Source organism: Nannospalax galili, unplaced genomic scaffold (genome assembly GCF_000622305.1).
Source record: "Nannospalax galili isolate Female #2095 unplaced genomic scaffold, S.galili_v1.0 scaffold1080, whole genome shotgun sequence".
In the NCBI taxonomy this organism is placed as follows: Eukaryota; Metazoa; Chordata; class Mammalia; order Rodentia; family Spalacidae; genus Nannospalax; species Nannospalax galili.
In genome coordinates, this window is record NW_008347121.1 from 318515 (window position 1) to 337186 (window position 18672).

General features: G+C 46.4%; 1 protein-coding gene across 1 annotated transcript in view; it reads left to right on the forward strand.

Annotated features, from left to right (window-relative positions):
* The window catches only part of Cdyl2 (chromodomain Y like 2), a 180629-nt gene that overhangs the window by 113397 nt on the left and 48560 nt on the right, over positions 1-18672 (forward strand). Inside the window, exon 2 of the mRNA XM_008843458.2 lies at positions 10787-11378. Coding sequence (XP_008841680.1) covers positions 10787-11378 — 592 coding nt within the window. The remainder of the gene's footprint in view (positions 1-10786; positions 11379-18672) is intronic.

Below are 18672 nucleotides of genomic sequence, written 5' to 3' on the forward strand. Positions count from 1 at the left end.
TCCATGTATCATCAACACTATTGCGTTCTCTCGTGTGTGTGTGTGTGTGTGTGTGTGTGTGTGTGTGTGTGTGTGTTTATGCTAGAGAGCAATGTCAGGTGTCTTCTTAATCACTCTCCACCTTACTGTTTTGAGACAGGGTCACTTACTGAACCTGGAGCTCAGCAATTTGTCCAGGCTGGCTGGCTGACTGACTAGCAAGCCCAGTAATCCTCTTAATCTCCATCTTCTGAGAGCTGGGACCATGGATGCCAGCCACTGTGCCTGGCTTTCCATGCGGGTCTGGGAATCTGAACTCAGGTCCTCATGCTTACACAGTAAGCATTTTATAGATGGAGCCATCTTGTCATCCCCAAGACTATTTTCTGTACTTGTTATCTGAACACAGCTTTAAAAAAACCACATCCTATTCTTGCTTTCTATTTGCACGTTGTATATTTAAATAATCCTTTGAGAATCGGTTTCTGTTTGCTTTGGATTTTACATTGTACTATATCAGGTGCTTAAGACTGGACTCTAGATTTTCACTTGATCTTTATGTTTAGCATTAATCCATATATATATGTATACACACACTATATATATATATATATATACACACACACACGTTTACTGTACCTTCTTGAGTTTAAGTTTTGTATATTTTCATGTGTTTATTTTATTATATGTGTGCACATGTGGAGGTTAGAGGACAATGTGCAGGAGTTTTCCTATTCTACTATGGGGTTCCAGGAATAGAATTCAGGTCATCAGATTTGGTGGCAAGTGCCTTTACACACTCCCCATCTAGCCAACCTTCCATTGCATTTGAAATTGAAAGACTTGAGGTTTTAAATCAGTTTTGGAAGAATATTTTTGAGCAATTTTCTTTTGGGAAAATGAGTAGTCTGTATTTTTTCCCCTAAAGTTTGAGACAAGGTCCTTCCTCCTTTACATCTGAAGACTACTTGACTAGTTACAGAATTCTTGAGTGCACAGTCTTTCTTTTGTTTTTTTCTTTTCTGTTTTGAGACAGGGTCTCTCTATGTAGCCCTTGCTGGCCTGGAACTCACTTTGTAAGCCAGGTTGGCTCCAAAGTCACAGAGATCCACCTGCCCCTGTCTCTTGAGTGCTGGGATGAAATGCGTGCACCACCATGCCCTGCATAGTATTTGTTTTTTGTTTCCATGTGTGTCTGTGTGGTGTGTGCATGTTGTGTGTGTGGAGGTCGGAGGTCAGCGTCGTGCTTCTTTCTCCATAACTCTGTGGCACATTTTTTGAGACAAGGTCTCCTTCTGAACTGGGAATTTGCCGTTTTGGTTAGACTGGCTGTCCATCAAGTTCCACAGATCCCCCTGTCTCTCTTCTTGTACCCCCAGTACTATGGGGGTACAGATGTGTCCCACCACACCTGGCTTTGTCATTTACCTAGGTGCTGAGGACCCACACTCAGGTCCTCATGCTTTCCCAGCAAACACTTTACCTACTGAGCTATTTCCCCAGCCCGGCATTTGTTTCTTCATTGCGTATTCTGTTTACTATCCCCTGATATTGGCCTGAGTTTCCTCCTACTCTTGTGGGTGGAGGAGGGTTGTCATGTGACAACAGAGAGCTTTGCTCTTTGAAATGTTCTCTAAGGTTAGAAACTGGGTTGATGTATTCCCAACCCCTCTGCCCATCACTGAGCCCTCTCCTAGACACCCAGACTCAGGACATGGTGATTTTTTTTCCCCTACTGCACCTTGATTTTGGCATTTCTGTCCCATTTTGAGTTTTTCCTCTGCAGAGCTTAGCTGGTTGGATCTCTGTCGCCTCCTCCAGATGTTGGTGTCATTTTTGTTGTATTTTCTTTGCAATCTGTGGCCTTTCTTCCTCTTTTGGCGCTGTGTGAGGCTGTGGACTGCACCACTGGTTGGTTTGATGCTTGAGTCTGGCCCTTCCTGGTTCCAGCTGGAATGTCCTTCTCTGGCACCTTCCCCCTTGGTTTGTTTTTGTTAAATCTCAGTTCTTACGTAAACCAATCCTCTTTTCAGTTTCCTCCTCAGACTTCTGGTTTCATTTCATCATTTCTCCCTATCGAATGCAGAGGTTGTATTCCAGAGTCCTGGGAAACATCACCAGCGCTGCTGAAAGCGTACGGTGGGATATCCCATTCGTCTGACTTTCCTGAGAAGTTTTGGTGATAGACACGATCATATTAACTCTGGGATCAAAGCTAGGCCCCTGTAGGGTTGGGGTTTCCAGCAGTACGCTGTGGGGATCTTGAGTTTTGGATGCTAGGGAGTCTCCAGATCAGACCTCACCTGGAGGCAAGTTTGGTTTATGACTCTGGGTTAGGTGTCTTGGTCAGGCAGCCGCCTAGGGGACTTTGCTAGACAGACAGGGCTCTTCTGCCTCTCCAGTTGCCTTACCTGACACAATTGCTTCCAGAACTCTCTCTGTCCTTTCTTTCTTAAGGAGCCCATTCTCCAAGTTTAATGATGAGGTATTTTATGCATCCTAAGGGAACTGTTCCTGGTTATAGAAAGGATTAAAAATGAGAGGGCCTTGTGGGCAAAGAGGAACTTTTATTCACTACTGATGGGAGTACAAGTTAGTACAGCCACCGTGGAAATCATTACAGAGGTTCCTCAAAAAAAAAAAAAAAAATAGAATTACCATATGACCTACCTGTACCACGCCTGGGCATATACCCAAGGGACTCCGTATCCTACCACAGAGACACCTGAACATCCATGATCATTGCTGCTGTGTTCGCAACAGCAAGTCATTAGAACCAGAACAGATGAGTGGATAATGAAAATGTGGTACACATACACAATGGAGTATTATTCAACTGTTAAGAAAAATGAGTCAAGAAATTTTCAGGGAATTGGAATGGATCTTTAAAGTTTATCATCAAGGTGACCCAAGCTCAGAAAGACAAACAAAGGGTGTGTTCTTCATTTGAAGATCCTGGCTTATAACATATGCATGTGTATATGTAAATAGGTGCAAATGTGGGTAAAGTCTAAAATCTAGAAAGGAGATGGGGAGGGTAATATTAAGTGATGAGGAAGTGCGGAAGGCAGTGGGTGAAAGGACACATGGGAAAGGAAAGAGGGGGTTTACAAGGACAGGGATCACAGGGGAACGAGGGAGATGGAGGGGAAGGAGGACCATAAAAACACATGTTGTTTGAAAATGTAATGGTATCCAACATAATGGTATCTAAATCTAATGCTGATTTTAAAAAATAAAAACATTAAAAACAAGACGTCCTCATGGGGTCATGGGAATGAGCTGTATTTTTGTTGAAGAATGGCTATTCTGGTGACATCCCATAGCCAAGGCCATCGCCCTCTGTTCTCTTCTTAGCCTTGCTCTTTACTCTGCACAAGGCCCGTGTTGGCATCCCAGAGTTCCAAAAGCTGTGTGCTGGGAGCTGTTCTTTCAAGAGTCTGGAAAAGCTTTGATGGTGGATCCTGGTTCCCAGAACTACCGTGGTTTTCTGTTCTGTCTTTGCTGGTTGCTCTGGGCATGGTAGGGGAGAAGCTTAGGTGCCACAGGCGCCTAGTGACCTTGGTGGGAATGGAGACGGTGCCTGAGGCTGCAGATAAGCTCCCGGCCTCAGACGCTGCACCCACCTCACTCATAAGAGGTGTCTATAACTCATTGAAAATGTGGGATTTGGAGCCAAGGTGCTGGGGACCATTCAGAGTACTCTGTTGCTTTTCAGAGGTGGGTGCTATTCAAGGACCTTAGTCTCTGGGTGCCTGTTTATCCTCTATAAAAAGAAAACAAACCTACCCCATTGGGACATTTTAAAGATAAAATAAATTACTAGAGAGGGATTATACACAACAGTGACTGACTGAATAAATATTAGGAATTGCTATTATTTTGTTTGCCTGTTAGCGGGAGGCCAAGGAAGCAAGAGATAAGACCTCTATCGGGTGTCTTGTGGGCCTAAATCCTCTAACATTCTGTGAGGTGTCAGTTTAGCTCGTTCTTCTCAGGGGAGCCTTTCTAAGCAGCCCATTTGAGGAAGCCTTTCTCTTCGACATTGTGTCTCCCAACCCCCTTCTCTTCCTCACCCGAGCTCTCCACACCCCCAATACACATTTCTTTTTCCTTACTCTTATGAAAGCTGTGTTCCCCACTAGACTGTGGTGCCTTGATGCCCTGTGTGGTTTTCTATTGTGCACAGAGCCATGTGTGTCTGTGCTCATTAAAGACCCACTGAATGACTTCATCCTCACACGTATCCCTGTGTGTTGCTGGTCCACACAATTGATACTTGTCCCGTAGTTTTCTAGTGCTCAGTTGTGGCCAAGTGGCTCTGAACTCAAGCTATTGAGTAATGTGAGCTTGAGTTCAATTTAAAAAATTTATTACATTTATTTTGTGTGTGTGTGTGTGTGTGTGTGTGTGTGCAAGTGTTTGTGCCACAGTGTGCCTGTGGAGGTCAGAGGGAAGCTTTCAGGAATCATTTCTTTCCATCCATGATATGGGTCCCAGGGGATCAAACTCAGGTCATCACGCCTGACTGCAAGCATCCTTAAGCACTGAGCCATCCCCACTGGCCCTTGAGTACAAATCTTAATGAACCAACCCCTGACTGAGTGGAAAGAAATTACCTACACTCTCTCTGAGCATCACTTGTCAAATAGTGAGACTCATGCTCAGCCTAGAGATGAGATCTGGCCTCTGTAAGTGATGAACATAGACCTGGGCACTTAGTATGTGCCCATCCAAGTGATTACCATCATTATTTGTAACAGAACAGCCATCCTGGAGTCACCGTGACACAGGTAATGATTGCATCAGGATCACCCCCCCCCCACCCATAGTCACATCATCTTAAGTTAGCTGGGGTCACAGAAGGTAAATGCTAATTAATGATTTAGTTGAACTCTAAGGACTAGTTGCTCATCTTTGGAAAAAAGGGAAGCTTGTGAGGGTATGGCCACACCTGTCACGTGTTTGTGAGTGTGTATAAGTACAAAGTACAAGGAAAGGACTCTAACATTCTTTCACTTACAAGGCGTGAGCAACAAGTAATGCCTGCAACCTGTGCAGGTAGGTGAGCTGAGGTGTCAGGAGATGGAATTGTCCAGACCAGGGATCATGCCTCTGATGTCAGCTGGTGCAAGGAGTTGGGAGATGGGAGACGAAGACGTTGGGGGTTCAGTGAAGATTTCCAAGGTAGGGAATGTTGCAATCACAGGCCAAGTCCTAGGTGATTAGCCTCAGTGATCAGCAGAGGAAATAGCATCAAGGTGTGTTTGAGATACTTCCCAGCCGAGGAGCCAATACAAGGAGCCAATACAAGGACGTAGGAAACAGAGTGAGTCCCAGGGATGACAGGGATCATCCAAGTATGGTGGGATGTTTTGGGATCATCTTCCCTCTGAGTTCCCTGGGGGCATTTTTGTATTTAAGAAAAAGCAATTGCTTTTCTAAACCTGAAAGTAACTTTTGGATGAAGGGTGTATGTATAGAAAAGCACGGCCCACTGGTTTCTCACATATAGAGCAACTGCCCTATCTTGAGTGCTCTAGGGCACTGAAGGTGCTTTACCATATTGCAGTCCTTCTCCTCAGCAGCCCTATTGGTAGTTGTTATTGTTAAATCTGTTTTATAGATGGGGAAACTGAGGTTGAGCAAGTTCCCAGGGTCATAGAGATAGAGGCTGGCAGAGCCAGTATTTTACAGTGGTACCAGATTAGTTTAAGTAGCCAATGACTTTGTGGATAGGACCAGAGTTACAAGCAAGGGTCTTTCCATGGAAATGTCCAGTAACTTGGGGAGAACAGAACTAGCTATCCCCTGTACAATGTGGCCTTTGGCTGTCAAGATTCCACACACTCGCTGATGCCCCTCTCCTATGCACAACCATCTTCCATACTTGAAAGGACTTATTCAAGTAGGTGAATATTCTTTCTTCTGTCTGGGAGGGAGCTGATTGTCCTCAGAGGTCATCTTGGACAGGATGGGGAATCTTCATCTCTGTCAACACAAGCAAGATTTGTGGTCCTAGGAGGCAATGCAAGTGACCTTGATTGTGGAATGTGAAAACATGTATTTTTCTATTTTCCACAAGCTCCCAATGCAGTGGGCATGTTATTTCCTCCTTGCTGTGTGAGTCATCAGAGGCCCAAAGAGGTTTAGAAACTTGTGTAGGAACACATGACAGGGCTTACCAGAGGATTTCAGGCAGTCTTGATCTAAACTCCTAGGTTCTCAAATACTGTGACTACCATTGATGTGACTACCATTTATTCAAACACCCACCCCTTCATAAGCCCACCTCTCTACCCATCCTTTTACCTGTCACCCTCCTATTCATCCACCAGTCATCCTTCCATGCATTTATCCACTTACCCACCAACTATCCATGTGTTCATTCATCCATCTACCTACCCACTCACCCATCCATCATCCACCCACCCAGCCATTCATCATTCACCCACCTATTCATCCATCCATCTGTCCATCCATCCATGGATCCATCATCCATCCACCCATCCACCTGCCCACCCACCCACTATGTCTGCTGTGTAACACTGGCATCTGCCTAATCTTGGGAAGAGATTCCTCTACTATGGGAGCCAAGCTCATGATTTGTGGAGCTGGACACTTCCACACCAGTACACAGCCCTTAGCTCCTAAGAACTATGCATTTGCTAACAACACTGCAGGCTGGTGTCCATGGGAATGATACTCTTAGAGGCAGTGCCAGGCTTGTTCCCTTTCCCTGTTCTGTCAACCTGTAGATGATCTCTCTCCAGAGTGTCCTCACAAGAAACAAAGCTTCAAATTAGTTAGAAACCCTCAGCACTTTTCAGAGCATTATTACAAATGACCAGAAGCATTCTTAGACCCCCACAGGCTGGAAGTTGGATGAGTTGGTCACAGTGTTACTTTTAAAAAACTGCTATAGAGTTTGTGTGACTTCGCCAATAAATCTAAAACAGATGTTCACAGAGTGTTTTGTAACGAAGGGAATTGTAATAGACATAGGCCACTTTAAGTAGAGATAAATCAATTAAGGAATCAATTAAGTTGTCTAAGAGAGGCAGTATTATAAAAAGGAAATACAGCCTAGCTATTTCCATGTTTATAAGCACAGAACGGTAAGCGCTGTGCCATTATTTCACATGGCTTCTGTTACATGTTAGCTACCAGGGAGACATACTTTACAAAACTTCAAACGTGAACAGAGTCATATAAGGAACCCTTTCTGTCTGTTACTCCAACAGTTATCAGCCTGTCTGTACCCACTTCCCACTCTCAAATGATCTTTTCATAAGTTTCAAGGGCAACTTGTTGGCCTGTCCCTCAGTGTCACTGAATCTGAATTTCATCATATAAATGTGTTATATGGACATTGAAATTTATGTTTGAGAGTAGGCACATAGTTTACTGAGAAAGTACTCATCTAGCATTGGCAAGGCCCTTGGTTCAACACCCCCGCCCCGGTATGAAAAAAAATCCCCCCATAATTAAAGAATGAAGTATGTGTTTGAATGCAATTGTTAGTTTTTCACTGAGGCTGTGCATTTGGGGGAGGGTCGGAGAACACTGGGAATTTCTACCACATTTAAAAAACTTTATTAAATCCGAGAATTTTATACATGCATACATGTATTTCAATCATATTCATCCCTTGTCCCCCTAACTTTTCCAGATCCACTCTCCACCCTCATGCCCCTCCCATGCCCCCCCCCTCTACCCACCTAGTCCAGTTTGTGCTACTCATGTACTCAGAGGTGTGAAGTCATCCCCTGGAGCATGGATAACCATACCCTTACAGAAAACTGACTCTCCCTCCCCCAGAAGCCCAAAACCAGTACTGCTTTGAGTTCATGAGTATAACAGTCCTGTCATGTCCAAAAGACAGTTTCACCCCAGTCCTCTCCAACCTCCGGCTCCCCTTTTCCAAGATGTCCCATTTGTGACTAATATTTATTCTCTTCATTTTGGCCAGCTGATATCACATTTTTTAATTAAAAAATTTCAAATCTATAGCAAAACTGAAAGGATAATTAACGAACTTACCATTACCCTTCACTGAGGGCAGAGGAGATGGCTCATTGGGTAAAAGGACTTCCTGCCAAACCTGATGTCCTGAGTTCAGTCCCTGGGTCCCACATAGTAGAAGGAGGGACTAGACACTGGCAAGATGTCCTCTGCTTGCCACATGTGCACCGTAGCATTCCTCTACCAGCGCACACACACACACACACACACACACACACACACACATACACACACATACAGTAAATAGTAAATAAATGTTGAACAATTTTAATAAAAATACCTTTTGAGTGTTTCGCCTACATGTATGGAAGTGTACCCATGTCTTGCAAGACCCACAGAGACCAGAAGAGGGCATTCAATGCCTTGGAACTGGATTACAGACAGTTGTTAGCTGCCATGTGGGTGCTGGGATTGAAACTGGGTTCTCTGAAGAGTAACCAGTGCTCTTAACCACTGAGCCATCTCTCCAATCCCCCAAAATACCCTTTACTTAGATACATCAGCTGTTGATACAACCTGGCATTTCCCATGGGAGTACTTCTTACCTTCAAAGATTCATAGTTTGTGGCACATGGCTTGAGACGTAGCCAACAGGTTCAGACCTCACCTTTACCACGTTCTGACTTGTACCTCCTTGGCGCATTGCCTCACACCCAGTTTCTTTGCCTGTCAGATGGGAGATGGATGAAATGCCCATGGCAGCATGCAGGGCACCTCCTACGCTCTCAACAAGCACTGCTCATCCTCTGCCTCCTTTCCACCCCTGTGTGGAACTTGGGGTGGGGGGGGGTCTTGCTGCTTGTGCTTGGGGAGATCTGGGCTTTGCTGACTCAAATCCATTTTGCTCGATATGGAAGACTCTTGAGAGAGCTGGCATGGCCTAGGGATTAAGAGATGAGGTCTGGGGTCTGAAGAGATGGCTCAGAGGTTAATAGCACTGGCTGCTCTTGCAAAGGTCCCAGGTTTGAGTTTCAGCACCCACATGGTGGCTAACAACCATCTGTAAGTCCAGTTTTAGGGGATCCTCTTTGACCTCTGTGGGCATTGCAAGACATGGGTGCACTCACATACATGCAGGCAATACACTCAATACACATAAAATAAAAACAAAATATTTTTTAAAAAGGAGAGATGGGGGGCTGGAGAGATAGCTCAGCAGTTACAAGCACTGGCTGCTCTTGCAGAGGACCTGGGTTCGATTCCCAGCACCCACATGGTGGCTATGAACCGTCCTTAACTCCAGTTCCAGGGGAATCCAAAGCCGTCTTCTGACCTCCACGGCATTGCAGAACATGGGTGCACTCACCATACATGCAGGAAATACGCTTATACACAGAAAATAAAAATAATAATAAAATATTAACAACAATGAAAAGGAGGGATGAGGTCTGGGGTGAGAGTGGTTCCATCCCTACCTTTGCCCTTACCAGCTTTGTGCCCTAGTTCCTTCAAAGTTAAGGTGGGGAGAGAGAACATACTTGCCTTACTGGGTTGTGATGAGCAGGACAGGCCAGCAATCAGTATAGTGTTCACCCCATAAATGCCCAGTGTATGTTAATGATAACCATAAATAAAATTTATTATAGAGGGGTTGGAGAGATAGCTCAGCAGTTTAAGAGTGTGTGCTGCTCTTGCAGAGGACTGGGATTTGGTTCCCAGAACCTAGGTGTGTATGTGGTGGGGAGGCTTACAACCACCTGTAACTCCAGCTCCAGGGAATCTGATGCCCTCTTCTGGCCTCCATGGGCACTGCACTCATGCTCAAACCCACACAGATTCACAGATATGCATACAACTAAGAAAGATTTCCTGTATATAAATAACAATGATATCACAAGGTAAGTTAGCATGATGTGATGTGGTTCACATTGCCCAGTAAATATTACTTATTCACATAAGAGTGAAAACCCACATCAAATAGGTCTTCTAAAGCCAGACTATACTTTGCAGCCTGAAAATAAAAAGGATCTCTAAAGAAAGCATGTAGTGAGTGTGGACATGTGGATGCTACCAGAGAGGTAAAGCTTGAAGAGCCACCATAGAACATGGACCATGTGTGTACCTTGGTTCAGTTCAGTGATGTTCTGCTTTTGATTGGAGGGGAACTGGGGAATTGAACCTAAGGCCTTTTGCATGCTAGGCAACTGCCCTACCACTGAGCTACAAGCCCAGCTTTTCAGTGATGTCTGAAACAAGCCAACCCCTTCTCTAGTGCTCCTGGGAGGGCCGTGTGTCCTGTGTTGTTCTTGCTGCCTGGGGCTGACAGGACTGTGGGGGACAAAGACTACATTCATAAAAACAAGCACTAGAGACCAGTACTCTACAAAAGCATGGTAGTTTTGTTTTTATGATCTTGAAAAGTTAGGTACCAGCCCAGGTACCTGTAAGGTGCTCCCCAGGAGTGCAGAGAACAGATTTTATGATCCCGAATGCAGTCCCTCCCCGACTTTCCTCATTAGCTGAGTAGTTGGGGCAGGCACTGACGCTTGTCTGTTTCTCAGCAAACACGGTGCATGTGTTCGTTTCTACATTTTACAACCTGTTTATTTTATAGCTTCCCAGGCCATGATCTTGTCAGGTTGTCAGCAAACTTGTTTGTTCATGATTTTCTACACCAAATTTCCTCTTTGGGTGGGGTGACTAGACTAGTGGGCGTTAATGAGGTCCCAGTGTTTCCTATTCATCTGTAGCTGGGCCTAAGGTGCTCAGGGCACTTTTGCAAGTGAACTGTTCTTTTCTGTTTCTTACTGAGCTGACTCATTCTCTGGCCTTGCATTCCCAGGTTGAAAGGATTGTTGACAAGAGGAAGAATAAGAAGGGAAAATGGGAGTATCTCATCCGATGGAAAGGCTATGGGAGTACGGAGGACACATGGGAGCCAGAGCACCACCTCCTGCACTGTGAAGAGTTCATCGATGAGTTCAACGGGCTGCATGTGTCCAAGGACAAGAGGGTGAAGTCAGGGAAGCAGACTGGAGCCACCAAGCTCCTACAGGACACCCGCAGTCCTGCAGTGGAGAGACTCTCCCACAGGCCTCCAGAGCCAGGGAAGAGCAAGAGTGCTCCTCAGAAGCGGAAACGCATCAACTCTCCTCTGTCCAGGCCCAAGAAGGGGTCTTCAGGCAAGCCCCATGGGGCTGGAGACAGGGCTGCCAAGACTGTGTCTTACAGGACTACCCCTAGTGGTTTGCAAATCATGCCCTTGAAGAAGGCCCAGAATGGCCTAGAAAACGGAGATGCTGGCTCTGAGAAGGACGAGAGGAACTTTGGAAACGGGTCCCATCAGCCGGACTTGGATTTGAACGACCATATTGGAGATCAAGATGCCAGCGACTGTGATGGGACCCACTCAGCACTGGTGGAAAATGGAGTTGGTTGGTGGCTTTTCTTTCACTTGGGTTTGACTTATGGCTGTGGCCACTGGTTTTTTGTTTGTTTGTTTGTTTGAGAGAGGGTCTCAGGTAGCCCAAGTTGGCCTCAGACTCACTGTGTAGTCGAGGATGACCTTGGCATCCTGATCTCCTGCCTCCACCTTCTGAGTGCTGGGATTACAGGTGATACCATTATACCCAGGACATCCTTCACACTAGGCAAGCACTCTTAACAACTGAGCCATATCCTCAAATCCCACCCCCACATTTTTTACTTTAGTTCCCTATTATTGCTGCCTTCACGTCTCACACCAGGGCTGTGTGAACATGGTCACTTGCCCATGCTGGTGTCAGATACCTTTGCACAGGGGAGGCCAAGCCACTGATACTCAGCTAAAGTCCATGGTAGGTTAAACATGCCTGACTACAGCTCAGTCTATTATCTGAGGGACCTGAGAGGTTGAAGGAAGAGAGTCGCAAGTTTAAAGACACTCTGGACCACAGAGTTGCATTTATGGCCAGGCTTGGCTGCTTAATGAGATGCTGTAAGTATAAAGAGGGCTGAGGATGCTCAGTTCCCAATAATGGTTAAAAAATCCAACAAAGCAAGTTCCTACTATACAAGACACCAAAGGCCATGGTCACCACTCTAGATCCAGATCTTTGATGGCAGCTCAGGTCCTCATACCACAGGACATAGGCTTTGTCCCCAAAGGGCCAGCATCTCTCCTTTGTTCCCCTCAGAGCCCTTCTGGTTTTTACTATGCCTTTAGCAGTGTGGCCCAGAGAGGGGACTGCATAAAGGCTGCCCTCCCTTCTTCCACCCAGTTTGTAAGTGGAGTTTACCAAGCCAGCATGTCATCTGGAGCTGCTGCCCTGGAGGTGTGCCCAGTGTAGGTGATGGACCTCATTCCTGTCTTGGGCCCTGATTCCACACATCCAGGATGCTATGACAAAATACCTGATACTAGGAAATCTACATACCATGGAAACTTAATTCTCACAGTTGTAGAGACTGGGGAGTCTGAGCTCAAGGTGGCGACAGAGTCAGGGCTGATAAGGATCGTTGCTTATAGACAGGGTGCACGTTTGAGCTGTGTCCTTACTGGGTGGATAGGACAGGGGATTTCCTTTCAGATTCCTTTATTTCATTCTTTTCAGCATCTTCCTATGTAGCTCAGGCTTGCCTCAAACTCACCCTATAGTTCAGACTGGCCTCAAACTTCCTTTATAAAGGCACTAATCTCATTCAAAATAGCAGAGTGTTCATGACTTAATTACCTCTAAAGACTCTACCTCTTGAAACTGTCGCATGGCCGGGGGGGGGGGGCGGCTTAGATTTTCAAATTATAACTTTCAAGAGAACCCTAACATGCAGATCATTGTGGGTCCTAAATGCATCCCTGACCCCATTCTGTGCTGCTTCTCTTTCTCTGTCCCCTCTTGTTCCATACTGGAAGCAGCACAGTGTGAAGATTGTGTCTGGTAGATTGTAGGATTCATTCCTCTGTGGACTTTCTGCAAGTAGATCTAAGGAAGGAGGAGGCGTGGGTGACTCCAGCTCCCCAGGCTGTCAATTCCTCAGTGGCCAGATAGCTCCTTAGTGGAGACCTCAGTGGTCTGCCTGTTTGTGTGGACTATCTGTCCAAGTTATGCATGTTCCCTTGTTTCTCAGACACCTGTGTATTCACCTGTAGGCATTTTTCTCCTTTGACATCAAGGCCCTAAGCCTCAGGGGCACTAGGAAATCTTCATGGCCATGCACAGTCCATGTCAGCAGCACAGAGCTGTTAGATACCCCTGATGGAAATAAGAGTATGTGTGAACTGGGATGCCGGCATGAAGGTGGTGTGACTGGATGGGTCATGAGGCCAGTGCCTTTCAGAGATGATGCTGCGTGTAGGGTTTGGAACATTAGGGGCGTGCTCTGCTGGAGAGAGCTTGCCATCTTTAGGGGAAACTGAGCAATCACTACGAGGTTCTTCCTGCTTCAGAGAGAGAAATTTCACCCAAACATGATTTATTTAGGCATTTTTGCCCTAGCCTGAGTCATGTTTCTGTCTGGGGATCCCCAGTGCTGATATGACTGTGCCACTAGCATATGGAAACACTGTTTGTTTTAAACATTCATATCTTGGGGGAGAAGTGGGCCCGTGTAAATGAGGCTTGGCATAAACATCCATGTTTGATCCTCCCCTGACAGTTGACAGCAGTCTCAGAGTTCCGTGTCATCTTAGGGAGTGTGGTAAGGGAGCTTCCAAGACTCATACAGGAGTCTGGGCAGGACCCCAGCACCCAGGCTGTTGGCATCCCCTGCCAGAACTACAGATTCTCAAAGAGTAAAGAGGAGCACAAGGCAGGATGGTTTACTGATTGACAGCCAGAGGACAGTCTCTCCTCCACGTTAGTGCAGACCATTAAAGTGGGTGGAGCCACTAACCTTTTGCTCATTGGTGAGCTACCTGGATCTATGACCTGCTAATGGGGCCAGGCATCCATAACCAGGGCCAGGAGGTATGGACCAGCCTGCTGAGGTCTGGCAGTTTGGTGCTCTCCAGGAACTCCTTCCTCCCTGATTTCTTACCTTCTTCCTCTTTCTCCTGTGCTGTGTGTTTTCAGGTCCCTGGAGCCCCTGCAGGGATGGAGAGGAGGAAGCCACCTGCGTCCTCTGTGTTCCTGGCTGTTCCAAACGGGGGTCTTTTTCCTTAATTGCATCCCCTGGCATTGGTTCCCACTAGGTCCCGTGAGGCTAAGGCTGTTGATCTCATATTTCACGTGTGTAAGATCCCCTGGCAACCTGTGACAAATGTCCACAGATCCCTTAGTAGCTTATGTACTGATTCTGGGGTAGAGCCCAGAAGACTGGCTTTTAATAGGCCCCTTGGTGACTTTCGCCTTTCAGACTCGCTCTGTTGCAAGGTGGGACAGCAATGAGTTTCCTGTCGGGTTTCAGCGCCACTCAGTTTAGTCTTGATTCCTTGATACTTCTCAGGGATCACTGCCCTGCCAGGTCCTGGAATAGAGGGACTTCCATAAGAGGTAAGGGTTTCTTCCTTTGACATGGGCAGACTACTCTCTGGTAAGCTGGGTCGCTGCCTCTGGCTGTTAGTTTGACAAGGCGCTTGAAGCTGACACCTTGGAAGGAATCACATGTCTCCTGGTCATTAAATGGCTTGGCCACACATGCAAATCTGTAGTCACTAATGTGGTAATTGTCCCCAGTCACAATCATCCTTTAACATACCTGTTAGAACTAGCTTATTATCTAGGCCTGGAAAGAACTACAGAAAGAAAAAGACTGGGAATCCTTGCTGGAGAGAGAGATGTGTAATATCCAAAAGAGTAGATCTGAGGTTCCTGGACAAGACCCAAGATGGAAGAAGTGTTTTAGTTCTGGAACTTTCCATCAAGGAGTTACAAGTTATGTTTTCAGACAGAGGAAAGCTTTGACGAAGGCAGTGCACACACCTAAGTGGAGCACTAAATGTCTTCCCCCTCCACTTCCCACGACCCAAACCCAGCAGCTGGCCGGTTGCATTTCAAGTGGGTCCTCCTCTTTGCCCAGTAGAGGAGTGGGCTCGTGGCTGCACTCCACAGCATGTGCTTTGGGGGTGGGTTGTTGCTTTTTATAAGGTCTCCACTTCCCTGGGTGACTTCAGTTCTGTACAGAGAAAAGTGACTTATATAACACATTACTCACTCAAGGCTGCTTGTCGGTCTGTGCTGTAGGTACAAACCGAAGTTGGGGCTCCAGCGGGTGGTGAGTTTCGGGCTGCACTGTTAACCACTCCCCATTAATGCCTCTTCAGTGTGTACAGTGGTTCAGTATCCACCTCCATTCTGATTCTTGGCTAGTGACAAATGGCTTTGTGGTCCAGGGACTATGCCTCGGTGTCCTTTGGGAAGCTTGTTAGAATGGACCCCACCCCATCAGGATCAGTGTGAGTCATCTTGTCAAATGCTGAGTTTTAATAGCTCAACGTAGATGGCCGCCCCCACGGATGTGTGTGGTTGTGAGTGAGGGCTTATAGATCCCTCCCTCTAGACTTGGGGCTGCTCCTTGCATTTTAAACCTGTAAGAGAGTGGTTTGGTCATCCAGAGCTTTGAGAAGGTCCTCTCACCAATGCACTATCTAGGTCTAGGAGGATTCTCTCTCTCTCTCTCTCTCATTTTCTAAGATGACAGGCTTCAACCCTGTAGAGAAGCTGTCAGCTTAGTGAGGCCCCCCCTCCCATTCTGCCCAGGGGACCTACTCTGTGTGCTCTTCTTTACAGAGGCCACAGCCCCGGTGCTTTACAGACCCACACGTGCCTCATAACCTATGAAGCAGACACCATTGTTTTCTTCAAGCCCTTGAGTGAAGCACCACTCTCCAGGGTTCTCCAAGTGCCTGTGGATCACAAGCCTCTGGCCCCATGTCCACAGTTCTAGATTTCCAAGCATCCTTTCCCTCGTGTCTTGACAGCTGGAGTCTGTCACCCATGCCTTGCCTGATTTGGTGCTCTCAGTGTCAGTCAGTGTCTTCCCGCCCCACAGATGGGCAGCTTTTGACATTTTCTGTTTACTGAGCCTTTGGAACAATCCCAGCCTTCTCTTCTAGAATGTGCACCTCTCTTACCTGTCTTCCAGTGTGGTTAGCATCCCCCTGTCTGTGGATCATCACCGAGAGCTATGATTTAAAAGTGTTTCATACTGAAGACCAGTGTGGTGATAACCTGGGTCCCTCAAAGACAAGGGCTTCCTCAGCACCCCTGGAGTGTAGGTCAGAGCCTGTGGGAGGGACCTGAGCCTCAACATTTCCAGAAAATTCCAGGGGGTGCTGACCCAGGGACACCTACCTTGGAACCACCAAACTAGGGATTGTCCAATGAAAATGCAGGCCATTGTGAATGGCATTGGCCTCACGTTTACATCCTGTGGCCCTTCTGTTGGCCTTTACAAAACTTTAAAATGTGAGATGAGAACTTGGAAGTTGGGAATTGGAGGGTATAGGGACCGTTCTGAGATTCGGTCTCAGAGCATACAAAGTATGCGCCGTGGTCCTCTTGAGAGAGAGGCAGCTTTGGACCTGTTTTATAAAGGCTCACACTGAGGTTCCAAGTGGGGAATCACGAGTTACCTAGGCAGGTTGACCCCAGAGCTGGCCTCGAAAGCACGTTGGGGCAGTAAAAAGCAATTTTTAAGCCCTGACTACTGACCCCTCCCCCAAATATGCTCTGCTTCTCTGCCCTGCCTTACTTACCCCATGCCAGGAAGGGCTTGAGCCTTGTGAATCCAGAGTCTATGCCTTTCTATTTGAAACCTGCAAAAAAGGATTCGTTTCTTAAAAATATACCCTAAGGACTAGGGGTGTACTCAGCTGGTAGAATGCTTACCTGGTGTGCGTGAAGCCTTGGATTTGATCCAAGGGACATGTGGTGGTGCGCACCTGTAGTTCCAGCACTCTAGAGGTAGACATAGGAGGATCACAAGTCCAAGGTCATCTTCAGCTACATGGTTTCTTTCTTTCTCTCTCTCTCTCTCTCTCTCTCTCTCTCTCTCTCTCTCTCCTTTTACTTTCAGTTCCCCAGATACCATGGGCCAAACTCAGGCCACAAAACTGAACTCATTGTTAGAAAGCTTTCAGAAGAATCCAGAAAGAAGGAACACAAGACCAAGGAGCTGAACATTCTAGACTTTCTGCTTTCTGGAGCAGATCATCTAAGCAATAATTCCAGAACGTGCTGCCCCTCCCTGATGCAGACCTTTGCAGAGAACAGGAAAACCGAACATACTTCAGGCTTCTGCGATGAGGCCTCGACAGTGTGATTTCCAAACCAGACAGGCAGACGAGAAAGGAAAATTATGAGCGATTCTCACTCAGAGCACAGTAATCTCAAGTCTCACACAGCATGGTAGTTGGTGTCTGGAATAACCCTCTGGGGCTTCTTGCCTCAATACTGCCTCAGAACTTCCCCAAACTTCTCACTCTTTGTCCTGAGCATGAACTCGGTTCAAGACCTTTAGGTTACTTCTGCCTCCCATGGTCCCTGACTTGTCTAGAAAGAGGCTGATGACTCCTCTGGATGCCTCTGAGCATCTTGAGTGATGGCCCTTTGCTGTCCTTGACCCTCGGGCCATCAAGGGCATCCACATGGTAGCTCCGGATGACATCGGTGTCTGTCTCCCAGACCTCAGCTGATTTTTTCACGCGTCTAGCACCAGACGCAGGCCAACTAGCCTTGACTAGTCTTTTGGTGTTTAGAAGTGGAGACTAGTAACAACAGATGCCTTGGGGGTTTATGCATTTGCCCTTCAAAGTGTGGCCAGTAACTTGTGCTAATGGATGAATTTAAAGCCCTTTTTATGTGGTGAAGTTAAGTCCTGGTCCAACTTGGCCAGTATGCCCTGCAGAGAGTGCCAGGCTGGGATGGAAAATCTGAAGCTCCAACCAGGAACAACTTGACCCCTGGCAGTTCCAAGAGGGAAATGGACTCTCCCCAGTCAGGTCATGTCCTGAACTTAAAAAAATCATTATTTCATTATTTGTTTTTATTACATTTGAGAGAGAGAGAGAGAGAGAGAGAGAGAGAGAGAGAGAGAGAATATGCATGCCATGGCACCTATGTAGAAGTTAGGGACCAGTGTCTGGGAGACAGTTCTCTAACATTTAGGTCTTGGGGATTGAACTCAGATCAGGGGGCTTGGCAGCAGGTGCCTTTACCCACGGAGCCATCTCACCAGCCTTTCTGCTTTTTAAGGAAAATAATCTTTTACTGAACTTGCAGAGTGACTTAAGTGAGGGAAGACATGAGTGTCCCACTGTGGCACGGCTGGGTCCTTCAAGTGTTCTGTGTTCTTTCTCTTTCTTTCCTTCTTAATTTTTAATTAAAAACATTGTTTTTGGTTTCTTTGAGATAGGGTCTCCCTGCAGCCACAGCTGGCCTGGATTTTGCTATGTAGTCCAGGCTGGCCTTGGTCTCACAGAGATCTACCTACCTCTGTCTCCGGAGTGCTGGGATTAAAGGCCTGCGCCACCAAGCCTGGCAAGAATAAACTTTTATGAGAAAATAGAATCACTCATGTGCAAATGCCTAAAACATATATACAGCTCAATTACATTTCCTTTAAAAACATTAGTTTCCAGTAAACATCATTTGTGAATTACAATCTCACAGCTGTCACAGTTTAATTACATACCTGAAGAAGAAACTGCGTAGGTTTATCAGAAAAAACAAGCCGAACATAAAACATAATTGGAATAGGATTTTTATCATTCCTCACTTCGGCCAATCTAATGGCTTCCGTTAAGCGGCT